The following is a 13,591-nucleotide window of genomic DNA, read 5'->3' as shown; positions in this document are numbered from 1 at the left end:
CATCAACTTTTCAGACAGCCTTTTACACAGTCTAAAATAATCCAATTTGACTATTTTTACCCACATACCATACCCCCCTCCCCCATAATTGTGAATGTCTTAAGCAGGGAAGCTATTTTTTCTGCCCAAAATAAAAGCACCCTGCTTTGATTCCTGCTCCATCTGGCAGCATTAGTAGCAATTATATTCAGACAGCTGAAGGACTCAGTTGACTTAACAGGTCATTGTTCTTCATTCAAAAGGTGTTAACAATTGTCTTTCCTTTTTAATGGTCTCAGTATTCCACTAATTAAGTTAACCATTCTTTCAATATTTTTTTTTTTCTGTCTGCTATCTACTCCTGGTCTCTCTTCCCTTTCACAGACTTGAAGACTGGTTTAGATCTTTTCAAAATCATTGATCCTCCCATGGGAACCAGTCTTCAGCAGCAACCAGGGTTTCAGACTTTGGTTAAGCAGGGAAGGGAGGGTGAATGAACTGAAGATTAGGCTCTAACCCCAGTCTATACAGCCATAATTGGAAACATCTTTTGTTCTCCATTCTGACTTCTCAGAAGCAAGTTTTATTTCTTATTGGAGGTATGTTGTTTTCAAGAAAATAGGGTATTTCATCTTTGAGACTATCCAAATAAATGAAAGACTGTGCATATCTTCTGGTTTATCTTGTTTCAGAGTTAAGGTATAAGAATAAAATTATATTTAAAACTTGTCAAGCAGAGATAAAAAAATTATCCTATGCTAATGTTCTGGACCAAAGAAATCTTTTCAAATGCCTTCAGATTTAGAGAGCAAAGAATAAAAGCATGAGACTAAAAGAGGGGAGAGAGAGAGATTAATTTTTTTCTTGTGAAAGCAGGAATATGTAATCAATAGGGCACTGGTCTGCAATTCAGTAAACTTAAATTTATTTTTCTGTGCAAATGACTACCAGGGTGACCTTTGGTAAGTCATTTAAATTCATAGGGCACTTTTACACATGCTCCGGGGATGGAGGGCATGGCGCTTTAATTAGAGTGGCTCTAAGAGCAGGTCTAATTAAAGCGCCTCCCCATCTTGTGCATCACCATCCCCACTTTTAAAAATTGCTGTGAGGATGCTTGAACTAAAGCTTGTTTGATAAGCTTTAGTTCAAGTGCCCCACTGCCATTTTTAAGTGCAGGGACACTGATACATGAGACTCAGGAGACTGCTGGAACACAGTAATTGCCATGCTGTAGCAAACTCAATTACTTGAGTCTGCTCCAACTTGCTGGAATTCTAACACATTGGAGCAGCCTCCGTGCTCATGTGTAGGTGCCCATAGATTTGGAAGGCACTTCAGAGTTCCTGTACTTCAACTCCCTGCACAAATACAATCCCAGAGAAGGGCCTGCCCAGCCTCTTCTTGCAAACATCCAGGGAAGAAGATTCTATATTATCCACAGGAAGGTTGTTCCATTACCCTAGTGTGCTGACTTAATGTTACTTCTTTGTCTGTAAAACAGGGGTAATACCTGCTTGTTTCAAAGGAGTATAGTGAAGCTGAAAATCCATTAATGATTGCATAGTGATTAGATTTTGGTAATGCAATGACAATGTAGTCATTGAAGTATATTCACAGTTTCTCCATTGCTACAGCATAATAAAGTAAATGGGAGTCAATAGAAAGACTGAAAATATTTAGATTTCAGTGGGTATTGTCTGAAACTTTAAGGCATGTGTAATGGTCATAGAAGATGAGTTACAGGGATTATAACTTTAGAAGTCCCCCAAACACATCAGATATGTTGAAAAGATAAGATGTATACCAGTGAGTGGAAGAATACAAAGTTCTTGTATGTGACAAACATTCCCCGTTAGCTAAGAACACTACTTTGTTTTTCATTAGATACAATATTGAAGATGTGTCATCTTTAATCCATTTCTGTCAAGCTCAGTTGTCAGAAAGAGTGAAATGTATTTCCAAAAAGACATAGCTAGTAATCTCTAAAAGCACATTGTAACCACATTCTGGTTTTTCAAATTCTCCAATCAGTGCTTTCTCTTATGGGCATGCCCTTGTACCTAACAAATTATTTCATTTTCAAAGAAAAAAAAAGTTATTTTTTCCTGGCAATTTTTTTTTTTAATTTGCTTTATTGTGTTTCATAGATACAATACTCAAGACAACTGAAAATGCATCAGCATTTCAATTATATCAATGTGAGGAAGAAAGAAACAACATTATAATGTAGCTTATTTCCATCACAGCCTGTCTTATAATGGTTTAAATGTGTCCAGAGATGGTTAAAGCTATAATTTTGAAACAAAAGCTGTTCTGTCTTCATTGAATGATATGATATTGGGAACAAAAAACAGGAATAGCTGACAACAGATGTTTTTGTCATTAAAATATTCAGTATTTAGAAAGAAGCTAAGTAACAACCAGATTCTTTAAACACATATGTGAAGTGTGACTTTATTTGTATTTAAATAAAATATGTTCTTTTATAATTTCATAGATTTCATAGACATTAGGACTGGAAGGGACCTTGGAAGATCACTGAATCCAGCCCTCTGTCCCAGGGGCAGGAAGTCAGCTAGGATCAAAGGATCAAAGGATCCTAGCAAGATAAGTGTCCAAACATTTCTTAAGAGTCCAGAGGAGGTGCTTGCACCACCTCTGGAGGGAGTCTATTCCAGCTGTTGGACCCCCAATTCCCATTCAGCCATGGTGCTAATGAGCATAGCACTGCCAAGCCTATAAGCGTGTTGTGGAATTTTTTCCCCAAGGTGGTGTACCTTGCATTTTTCTGTATTGAATGTCATCATGTTTTATCCACCCACTTTCTAAACCTACAAGGTCAGCTTGGATCGCCAGCCTAGATCACCGTGTGCACGTGCATCTTATAGCACTTCAAAGCCCTTTGAGACATTGCAAGAGTCACATGCGGGAACAAAAAAATTCCCCATGCTGCAAGTTTGCAGTGTGGGGGCAAAATTAGACCCCTGGATATCCAGGGGTCAAAAAAAAAAAACACTCCACAGAACAGCAGGACAAGGCACGGTCCCAGACCATGCCTGGAGGCAACCTGGGAGTTGGTCCTCCAGGAGAGAGCACCTCTGTGGTGCTCCTGATGCCCCCGGCACTGTCAAGGGTAAGTTAAAGATGTGGGGTAGGGGTGGTTTATGGGTGTGGGTGGGCATGGGTTGGTGCAAGGAGTGGCAGGGGGATGTTAGAGGGTGTTGGGAGTGGAGGGGGATGTTGGGGCTATGGGGAGTGGTGGGGGGATGTCGGAGAGTGGAGGGAGGGGGATGTCAGGGACTATGGGGAGTGAAGGGGGATGTAAGGGGGTATGGGAGTGGCAGGGGGGATGTCCCAGTGGGTGGGTGGATGGACCTAGCTTGCTAGTGCATGGCCATGGATGGGCTGGGCTGGGTCCATTCAGTATCTATGGAGTCTGGGTCACACAGTGCCATGTCACTGTCCTCTGTTCCTGTAACACAGCCACAGCCACACACAGTCTTGCTTGCCTGCTGCACCCAGATCTGGCCGAGGCCACACAGCTGGTGTGTATCTGCAGAAGAGCTGTGCCTCCTGGAGCTACACATCCTGCTCTGGTGCAAAGCTGGACTAGCAAGGGTCTCCCTCTGCCCGCAGAAGGGGCAGGGGACTGGGGTGTCTGTGAAGCTTGCCATATACATGCCCATGGTGATGGCCCCATCCCAGAAGCTCCTGTCTATTTGTAAAATTCAAAATAGTGTGGGCCCTAAGGCCCACCTGGCTAAAAGTAGCCGCCATTGTATGGGGGCTAGTGGGTGAATTTTACAACAAAATACTTGTGACAATTAATGAAAAAAAGAGGAGTGTTGTGTGGGTCAAAGGGTCAAAACATGAAAATAAGTGCCTGAGGGGGACACGGAGCAAAGCCCCACAAGCTGCACCCACTGGTCCTCAAAGGCATCCAAGGAGCTGGTGGATGCTGCCCCCTGGTGCTCTTCCCAGAAACATGAATGGACAAGTGAGAGGAAAGCCACCCCACAGTTTCTGGGCACCTTCCTGGTCAAGTACAGGGCCCACTTGGCCAGGGCCAGGAGGAGGTTGACCAGGAAGTCCCAGGACTTGGTGGGGCCATGGATGGGGTGACCAAAAACAAAAAGGTGGGGGGTGAAATTTAACCAGAACCTCGGAAGGGGGTTCTGTAGGTGGAGGTGGAGGGGCTGCAGCCTGGCACACTCAAGGGTCATGTGTGCCAGTGTCTCCCTCTGTCCACAGAAGGGGCAAGAGCCCGGGGTGTCTGTAAAGCTTGCCACATACATGCCTGTGGTGACAGCTCCACCCCAGAAGCTCCTGAAGGCAAGTAGCCCTGAGCTGCTTGCTAGGGCAAGTTTTTATATAGCTGGGGCCAGCACAGGGAAGGGTTCTATACTGCTGGGGCCAGCAAAGGGCCACTTTTTATACTGCTGGGGCCAGCACAGGTGCTGGCCCCAGGCTCTAGCTCCCCCTGGCTGCAGATCTGGGAGGAGACAGGCAGGGTTATTTTGCCCCAAGTGCCACAATTTGCCCCACACCAAAGTGCATGTCTGGGCATGTGCTCTGAGCCAAAAAGGGCTGGCTAATATTTGCAACACTTCTATTTGAGCTGCTGCAAGTGCACAGGTCTGTATGTGTGGACGCGCCCATCTTTGCTATACAAGATCAAATGCAACACTTTACATAATAACATAAAATGGAGAAAAGATCTATTTTTTTGCAGTCATAACAATTTCACTTCATTTCAGTTCAATCCTTGAATAAGCATAGTGTCTATTCCTCTAAAACCTCTAATGATTGCTAATAATAGGGAACAGCAATTAAAGACAAAATACGGAAACTATCTGCAAAGAAGGCATGGTACAAGAAGTATTAAATTATTGGAAAGCTGTTTACAGTTTGAATTATCTTTGACTTGAACAGTACTTGTTATAACTATAAATAGATAAATGGTCTCCTAGTTTCCTGTAGTTTTCTACCACTTGTGTCTTGATTCAGAAGTCTTCACATTCAGTGATTTTTATTTTATTACACTTCCATCAATGCAGGCTCTCTTTCAGGGAACTACTTTGATATCAGATAGTTTCATTTCAGTTCCTAAGGTGATAAAAGCCAATTTAGAATCACTTCCTTTATACACAACAATGTAAAGCACAGAATATGCTGATGATAATAGCAGCTGTAAAAAGGATGGAGATCTACTTTTACTCACCTATCCTACTTTCTGTTCCCTTTGGGGTTATATTTTCGCTGTGGAGGGATGTAGTTACTATTCAAGTACAGTCAGCTAATAAGGCAACTGGAAGCCATTTACTGGGGCACACCTTGACTCAGGTTTGCAAAATTAGAGACATAAAGGTTGGTTACAGTTTATTCAAATATCATATAACATCACTCTCTTCCACATCAGAAAGAGAGTCTGAAATAGCAGGGGAGGGCACTTCATGACCAAAAAGGTTCTTTCTAGCATTATTGGTTGCAAACTATTCCCTTTCTGGTCATTCTAAGAAGTCATCTTTTGGTTGTCTACACGGCGTTTTTGGCACACACCCAGAGGAATTCTATTCGGGGATGTATAATCCTGCATATGTGGACCGCTGCATAGCTATGCACACACTGAGCATGTACACTGGCAACAAAAAGAGAGAAAGAGGGCACATCTACACATGCAATTAATATGAATCACTAATCTCTGGAGTTTATTGTTCTGGAGTTTATTGCTCCTGGGCACGTTGTTTGAACGCGCGCCTAGGACCACAGCATATTGACCCAGGGAGCTCCAGGGGGCTAGCCTACCAGCCCTTAGCTCAACAAGGTATGGAAGGGCTGGCTGGGGCATGAGGATGCTTCAGTGTGGGGCTAGCCAGCAGGCAGGCAGGGTAGCATCTACACATGTGCTGTTTTAGAATAAAAAGCTCCACAGCAGGGTAGTACTTCTATTTATAAGTACTACCCTGCTGCAGAGTTAATTAGTTTACTCCAGCCTAATATGGGTGCATGTGTAGATGCAAGGTGTTTACTGTAGATATAATTAGTCAATTCCACAGTAAATGTCTTGTGTAGACATGCCCAGAGAGACAGAAAGGAACGGCAAGGTACTTGTATGAGCCCATAGCAGTTCGCAGTCATCCATGAGAAAATGGGAGCCACCTGTTACGTCTGTGTATTAAAAACAATGTGAAGCCCTGACATTTTTGTGAGAAACAGAATTATTGGTTTCCAGTTCACTGTGTTGAGTACTGGTATGTGATGCAGAGCAGTGTAGGCTTTCTGGAAGGCAGAAAATTCTGAACCAAGAGATCTTAGTTGAAAAGTGACTCAATATTTTAGTCATAACTGATCCAGATTCTGAACCATCAAAGTAGACAATATAATATTCTCTCAATGTAAGATGGGTACAATTGGCAAAACTTTGTAAGCTTGATCAGGTACAATGAGAAATATGAACCAGATATAAAATTTGCTTGAGAAATGTATGGGCTGTCAAAGCTGTTAGAGGTATTAGAGGCAGCTACTGTTTTGAAAAGAAATTACTTCTGAATTCTTTTTCAGAACTTTTAGAATTTTTTTTTTTCCACAGAAGGTGTGAGGGATAGATGTGTGTGTGTGTGCATATATATACACACACACATTTATACACATGCACAAAGACACACATATATATGTTCATACATATATATACACCATATATATATATATATATATATATATATACATATGAATATGCACATACATATGCTGGGCTGAACATCAGGGATAGGAAGCGCTATCTAAGTAAAAGAATAGCATTGGCACAATATCAAGTGGCTACTACTTGATCATGAACAAATTTAGACTGAAAATTAAAATGGTTTCTAACCAGCAGGTGAGTAGAGGGCTAGAATATTCTCCTCAACAAAGTAATAGGGAAAAGGAACTGAACTGCTTCAAAATGCACTTCACCAAGTTTATGGAATGGATAGTATAATAGGGTAGAGTAGCAATGTTGTTGGAGCAGTAAATAATACATGTGATACGTGGTTTCATGTGTGTCACATCCCCATAATGGGGCTGAAAAGAAACTTGACATCTGTGTGGGAAGAGTTTAGTAATCCCATATTTCAGGGCTAGTGACCTGTAGGGGCCAAAGAGATTTTTTTTCTTTTTTCTGAAGAAATTTTCATCATGAGAAAGTGTCACCAGCATGTGTAGAGTTGATCCAAAAATGCCAATTATAATTTACAGGGCATTTTTTTTTAATTTCATGAACACTTCCCACTTGTTGAGAAGTATTTAGGTAAAATGATATACGTGCATAAAAATGAAAATCACCAAAAATTAGGGTTTTTTTCACTTTCAGTTTTGGTAATATTTTTGGCTTCCAAAACCAAAATTATATTCCCTTCCCTGCCCCACAATACCCTCCAATACCAACTATGGTAAACATCAATTGAATATATATTTTACCTACAAAGCCATACTTCGTGTTTTGACAAAAAAGTCACATGGGACAAATCAGTTTTGCCGTGTGAACTACAACTGGTTAAATGATACAAAAAAGATTGTTGGGATCATATAATTGATCTTACATATAGCATGGGCTTCCAGGTCTACATGACTATGACTATGAATGCACAAAATACTTACAATTACTCTTCTAAGAATGGGTATTTGAAGTGCAAGCTTTATTAGGTGCTATCTAATATTCATTAGTGGCTTGCCTGAAAATGCAATTTGAGTCTGGTGAATAATCAGTCACACAGAAATTAAGAAGCAACTAAAGTGAATAATTCATGAACCACTCATTTTACATAAATATCTGGTAAATGCATATGAAGAGCAACTATGTTTGTTGATGTCAATATAGTTTGTAAACATTTCTTAAAATAAAATCTTAAATTTGTAACCAATGTTATTCTCTTTAATAAAGAGATGATCAGATAAATGAGTATTGTTGTGAAATTTAAAGCAGGCTCACCCACATCAAAGGTTTTAAGATAAGTGCCATAACAATTTTTAAAAAACAACCTCAAGATAAACATATAATTAAATATACTCTCCAACTAAAAAGAAACTACTGAAAGAAGGAAAATGGAAATGCCCTGATATTTTTACCAACACAGCATGCATATGTTATTTAGGGAAAATGTTACTTTAAGGAGAATCCAATTAAAAGTTAGCAAGAAAAATGCATAGCAAATATTTTATCCTAAAATATATCTTTATTGTGGGACATCATATTAGCTGATTTATTGCTCAGAGCGACTCTATTGTATCTACTGAGCTCAATGAAAAAAAATCCAGGTGTTAATTATTCACAGGTTTAAAAAAAGCACATGAAAATATTTATTTACATTACCAAAATTAAAAGAAATTATACTTTACATACAGCTTTAGTTAATAAACATGATGCCACTACTGATTCTGTAGATGACTTGGAAACCAAACAGCCTGTAGCAATTGCTATGCCTATTTATGAACTTAATGGGCTAATTATAGCACTCCCTTTTCCTCTTCTTCAATATGGGCTTATCCTGAAATTTATGAGTCTACCAAAATACAGATAGAGCCAAAAATTCCTTGAGCCTTCCCATTTTGCCAGTACATAAATTAATTCCTCAGCCAAAACCTATTTCCTTCTTTTCCGTAGCCTGTTCACTTAACTATGCTCAGTTGCTGTTATTCCTTCCAAATTTTTACAGCTATATATTTTACATTACCTACCAGCATAGCTAAATTGCTGAAACATGCAATGTGCCTTGGCTGCTCTTTCACTTGCCTATTTATAGCAGGCTCTACAGTCAACACACATAGCTCACTGGTAATGTTGCTAATAGGACAAACACTACAAGACTCTAGAATAGGCATTAGGGGAAGGATATGAACCTGGTTAATTGGATAAATTAACTTTGTTAGAGCACTTGATCGTGACACCGTGGTATAAGATAATGTTTCCTGTAAGAGCCCAAATTGTCTTGCTTTGTTGCTATGGCTTAGTAACTCATGATAGAAGAGTTAAATCATGATAGAAGAGTTACTTACCAGTTACTGAAGATCTTTAAAATGCACTGTTCATGTGCACATTCCCACATGAACTGTGGGTGTACAGGCAGCTCTTGCACTCATGCTTTGAGAACATTTTACATAATCAATACCAGCCATTCCATTCACATGGACTTGCTGTCCACATACTATGCACTGAGATCAGGAAGGTAGTTTGTCCTTCCTCCTTCTCTGTTTTCTCATAGCTGCACATTCCCACAGTGTCAGGGACTTCAAGGAGAAGCAGCAGGAGATGGGGGTGATCAGGATATGGAAGTTGCATATAAATAAAACATCTCTAAGACACCTGGAGGCTATTAAGCCTGATTTTGTCTTTGTGTGCTTGTCCACATACATATTTCACTATGAGCAACTTCAAGGCAGTGTCCCAATCCACATGAATGCAAGCTACAGAGGTCACGAAAGTATTATTTTGCCAAAAGTAGTGTCCACTTTACCAGCCTCTGCAATGGCCTAAAGAAGGGCTGTCCAACTGATGGCCTATGGGCTGCATATGACCCATGAATGTTTAAATAAGGGCCCATGGGCTGCCACCCCCTTATATCCTCAGCGCTCTACTCTTTCCTCCAGTTTCAAACATCATTTCTTCCAGTTGTCACCAACCCCCTCCATTACCTGATCCAGCTGCTCTCACAGCCTCTTTCCTCAGGCTGCCAGAATCTCTGGGCTTCCCTTCCTTCCTCTAGCTTTCATATTCTTACTCCCTCATGCCATGGATAAAGAGGTGTAGCCAACAGAGGAGACAGCTATGTGGCAGAGTGGCCTGTAGGATGGAAATGATGGGCTGTTGTGGCTTGTATGATGAAAATGATGGGGTGCTGTGGCCTGCAGCTGTTCTGAAGTTACACAGTTCTCCTGTAGTGGTGATGAAGGTGTGCATTAAACTCCAGGGGGCATTTTGCTGATGTTTGGAATAGAGATGTTCCCAAAAGAAGCCAATTGAGCTCTGGTGGAATGAGTTCTGATCACTATCAGCAGGCCCACCATAGCAGCCATTTAGCATAACTTGACAGTCTAAGAGCCAGTTAGGCAGTCTCTGGGGTCGCACCCACATGAGCGTGGACGTTTGGTTCTCTGGGGACAACTAACAGTAGCACACTTTGTGCTGCTGCTAGTTATCCCTGGAAAATGCCTACGCCACACACACTTTGGCATGCAGTAGGTTACCTGGGATGGAGGGGGAGGCTGGGGCCAACACTGGACTAGCCCCAGCAGCCTTACCTGGAGTTCTAGGGGCCTCCCAGGGATGTAGCAGTGGCAATCGTGCCACTCAGAGCTTGACTGGGAGCTGGAGTTTGGCTTCGGCCCTCCAGGCTCTGGTTTTGAGAGGCGTCCGCCACTCTACTTTTTTTTTTGCATGGGTTATTTTAACCCCTGAATATCCAGGGGTCACACACCCATGCTGCTCCCTTGCAGCACAGAGAACAGCTGAATGTTCAGTATGTGGCACCTGCAGTCATGTGCAGCGCCACATACCACATGGCTAGACTTCTCTGGATGCAGCCTCAGTGGAGACTGTTGTGTCTCTAATTTTTTGCTATGGAAAGAAAGAAAAATAGAAATTACAGGACGACTTAGTCCTGTTCAGATGAAAGAACAAAGATAACCTCACATCAAGTATATGTAGAGAGGTTTCTAAGAAAGTGAAATCTGGAGAAAAAAAATCAGCAAGCAGCGTTGCTTACAAAAGTGAAATTCTATGATGACCTTGGGCAGATACTTGGAGCAAGCCTGAAAGGAGATTCTGTCTGCGAAAAATCTTGTATTGGGTGATCTTACACCAATGCCTGAAAAAAAAAAAAATTAAAATGGTCTAGAGACCAAAAATGGTTAAAAATAGTGTTTTTGAAAAGGTGGTGCTAGGCTAATGGCTATTCTGGAACAAGCAGTAGAGTATCCATCTTAAGCCAAGGGAGATGAGAGGAACTGAAGAACAGGAAGTGTTTATGTCCATATTGAAGATGTGGAGAAAAGGTAAAGTTCATGTGCCCATACGGGCTGGAAGTGTCTCCAAGCTCAAATGCCTGTGGCACATCTGCACCCACCACAGAACATACATGCAGACAAGTACTTAAAGGAGAAATGGAGTTTAGAGTGCTAATGAGTGTGGAAGCAACCCTAACCCTTTTTGTTGTCAAATGGCACTACAATCCAAGCAAATCTTTCTGCTAAGAAATATGTTTATTTGTGCAAATGATGCAGCCAATTTGCAAATCATGTTATATAGAATTTTCGGATATTTGAATAAGACCAGTACTTTTCTTTTAGACATAACAGCAAGGTAAGAACAGAGTAATCATCTTGGAATAGGATCTACATTTCAAAAACTATATCAAAATATACTTGGTATCACCCTAACTCCATGAGAGAAAAATATACTTGGTATCACCCTAACTCCATGATAGATGTCTACAATCTGAGTTAAGGTACTTTTCCAAGTCCCCATGGCAAATCATTAGCAAAGCAAGAAACAAAACTGAGATCTCATAGAAACCGTTTCCCTTCCTGAATTAGTAGGCTGCCTCCTAAAAAAAAAGGCAGATTTCTCTATAGTGCTCAATTTAAACCCATTTGAATTGTACAACTTTCTGTCAGTAATAGATTCAGTCAAAGAAAAATGCAAAGCCATTCTAAATGTATTAATGCTGTATAAGTCCAGACTCCTCCATGATACTTTTTAGAGGGATTTATACAACTCTCACTGCTTTTGTGCAGTGTTTAATAAAATAAAAGCTGTGAATCAACAATGCAACACTAAAAATCTGGTCAATGTTTGACAATGAACCTAAAAACCCCAGATTCTTATCTAGAGTAGATCAGCAATATTCCACTGATTTTAAATAGAGCTAAGCCCAATTAAACTAGTTGAAGATTTGGCCCACTATTAACAAGAGGGATTTTCTATTCTCTTCCTAATGAGCTCCATTACACAAAATCTAATGAAATCATATCTTCTGATACAAAGCAAGGATTCAGAGCCATATTCTTTTCACTTAATTAAGAGCACCCCATTTGCATCTGTTAATTATCTGAAGAAAATACCCAATCATTCTTGTCTTACAACTCTTTACTAAAGGAAATGGCTCATTTACTCTCAGAGTCAGATATCAAACAGTGCATATAGGCTTCTGATGCATAAAGAGCTTAGAGGATGAATGGAATCATGGCTGCTTTCCTGTATGTATAGGTATTACATTTCTTCAGGTACATCTTGTGTTTTTTCTGGGCCCAGAAAGCCATCTGGATGACCATCAGGAAAGCAAAAACACCAACTACAAAGGAAAAAAAAACAACACATTGTGTTGCTTGTGTGTGCACATGCAATATGTACTGCACATATGGCAATGCTTAACTTGCAAGTGCCTGCCCACCAGAGTAGAATCCAGAACACTGTGCTTGTTGCCAGGCTCCACTTACAATACAAGGGGAGAGTTGGGCTTCTTAAAATGGCCTCCTCAGTATCAAGTTTGCTGGATAGGAATCTGCCTAGGGTTAGCCAAAAGGAAGACACAAAAGGCAGGTGCAAATCTTAAATCCTTCCCTTTAGGCACTTTAATCAGAGATGCAGGTCACGGCTACACGTGCATTTAATGCACATTAACGGCATTCTTACACATGTAAGTGCCACAGTGCACTTCAAAAAGCATCTGGCACTGTGATGCATGCAGTTGTCTAAGCAGCAAAATGTATGTCATAACTGAGAAAAGGGTGGTGGTGTGCTTTTGACCTAAAACGTATGCACTGCCACCATTTTCTGTGAACTAACATGCATTTTGCTGCTTATACAACTGCACGTGGCACAGCGCAGTTTGCCTCAGCTTGCTTGCTGTGAAGTGGAGGTTCTCCAGAGTGCTGTGGGACAAAAAAAGTATGTGTATAAATACCCTAAGTGATTTTTGGCAGGTGTCTACACATGCAGAGATTTGTCACTAAAATTAGTCACAAGATCCTGCAGCCCTGCCACCTGCCCCTGTGGCCATTAGGGGGAGCTCCAACCTCCAGCCACATGGCTGGACAAGAGGGAGAAATGGAGGCATTATGTGAAGCCAGGAGGTATGGAACAGAAGGTGTGTGCCTTCATGAAGACAATACTAACTTTGAAGGGAGGCAGCACTGGGTTCTAGTTGGAACTGTTGTTCTAGTGAGGTAAAAGCTTCCACCCTCCATCCATTTTTTTCCCCCAGGGACTCCTTAGTGGCTTACCTTCAAAAGGAATTCTGAAAAAGATCATTACCAATGCCTGACCTATGGTGTGGTTTGTAGGTTAGAGTACTAGGCTAGGAAGCCAAAAAAAAAAAAAGGCGGGGGGGGGGGGGTTCAAATCCACCATGGCTAAAGGGAGGGTCTAAAACCCATGGCCTTCAGTATCCTGTTTGTGAGTGTGGCGGCACTGTTGGTGCCTACCACTTTAAGGGCTGAGCCAACCACCAGCAGGTGCTTGATTGTGGTGGTCATTTTAGGTATCTGGCCACCTATATAAATAGAGAAGTTTGCTACTGGCAAAAAACATCGCCTGGCTGCAGGACTGCATGCAACATCCTGGAGGTAAGGACAAGAG

The 13,591-nt window shown here is 41.2% G+C and overlaps 1 protein-coding gene and 1 long non-coding RNA gene across 2 annotated transcripts in view; both read right to left on the bottom strand.

Moving 5' to 3' along the window:
- Positions 1-4,675: 4,675 nt before the first annotated feature.
- On the bottom strand, positions 4,676-6,722 carry LOC112550383. Its single transcript, XR_003094196.1, has 2 exons — positions 5,204-6,722; positions 4,676-5,088 (listed from the first exon to the last, which is right to left on the bottom strand). It is a non-coding gene; the product is annotated as an uncharacterized LOC112550383 (long non-coding RNA).
- Positions 6,723-11,195: 4,473 nt separating this feature from the next.
- Positions 11,196-13,591, bottom strand: part of TECRL (trans-2,3-enoyl-CoA reductase like) — a gene marked incomplete at its 5' end in the record, with an annotated part of 131,974 nt that continues 129,578 nt past the window's right edge. Inside the window, one exon of the mRNA XM_006024070.2 lies at positions 11,196-12,305. Within this exon, the coding sequence (XP_006024132.2) occupies positions 12,178-12,305 (128 nt within the window). The remainder of the gene's footprint in view (positions 12,306-13,591) is intronic.

Source organism: Alligator sinensis, unplaced genomic scaffold, assembly GCF_000455745.1.
Source record: "Alligator sinensis unplaced genomic scaffold, ASM45574v1 scaffold62_1, whole genome shotgun sequence".
Taxonomy (NCBI): Eukaryota; Metazoa; Chordata; order Crocodylia; family Alligatoridae; genus Alligator; species Alligator sinensis.
The sequence above is the reverse complement of the archived record's forward strand: the minus strand, read 5'-3'. Positions and strand labels throughout refer to the sequence as shown.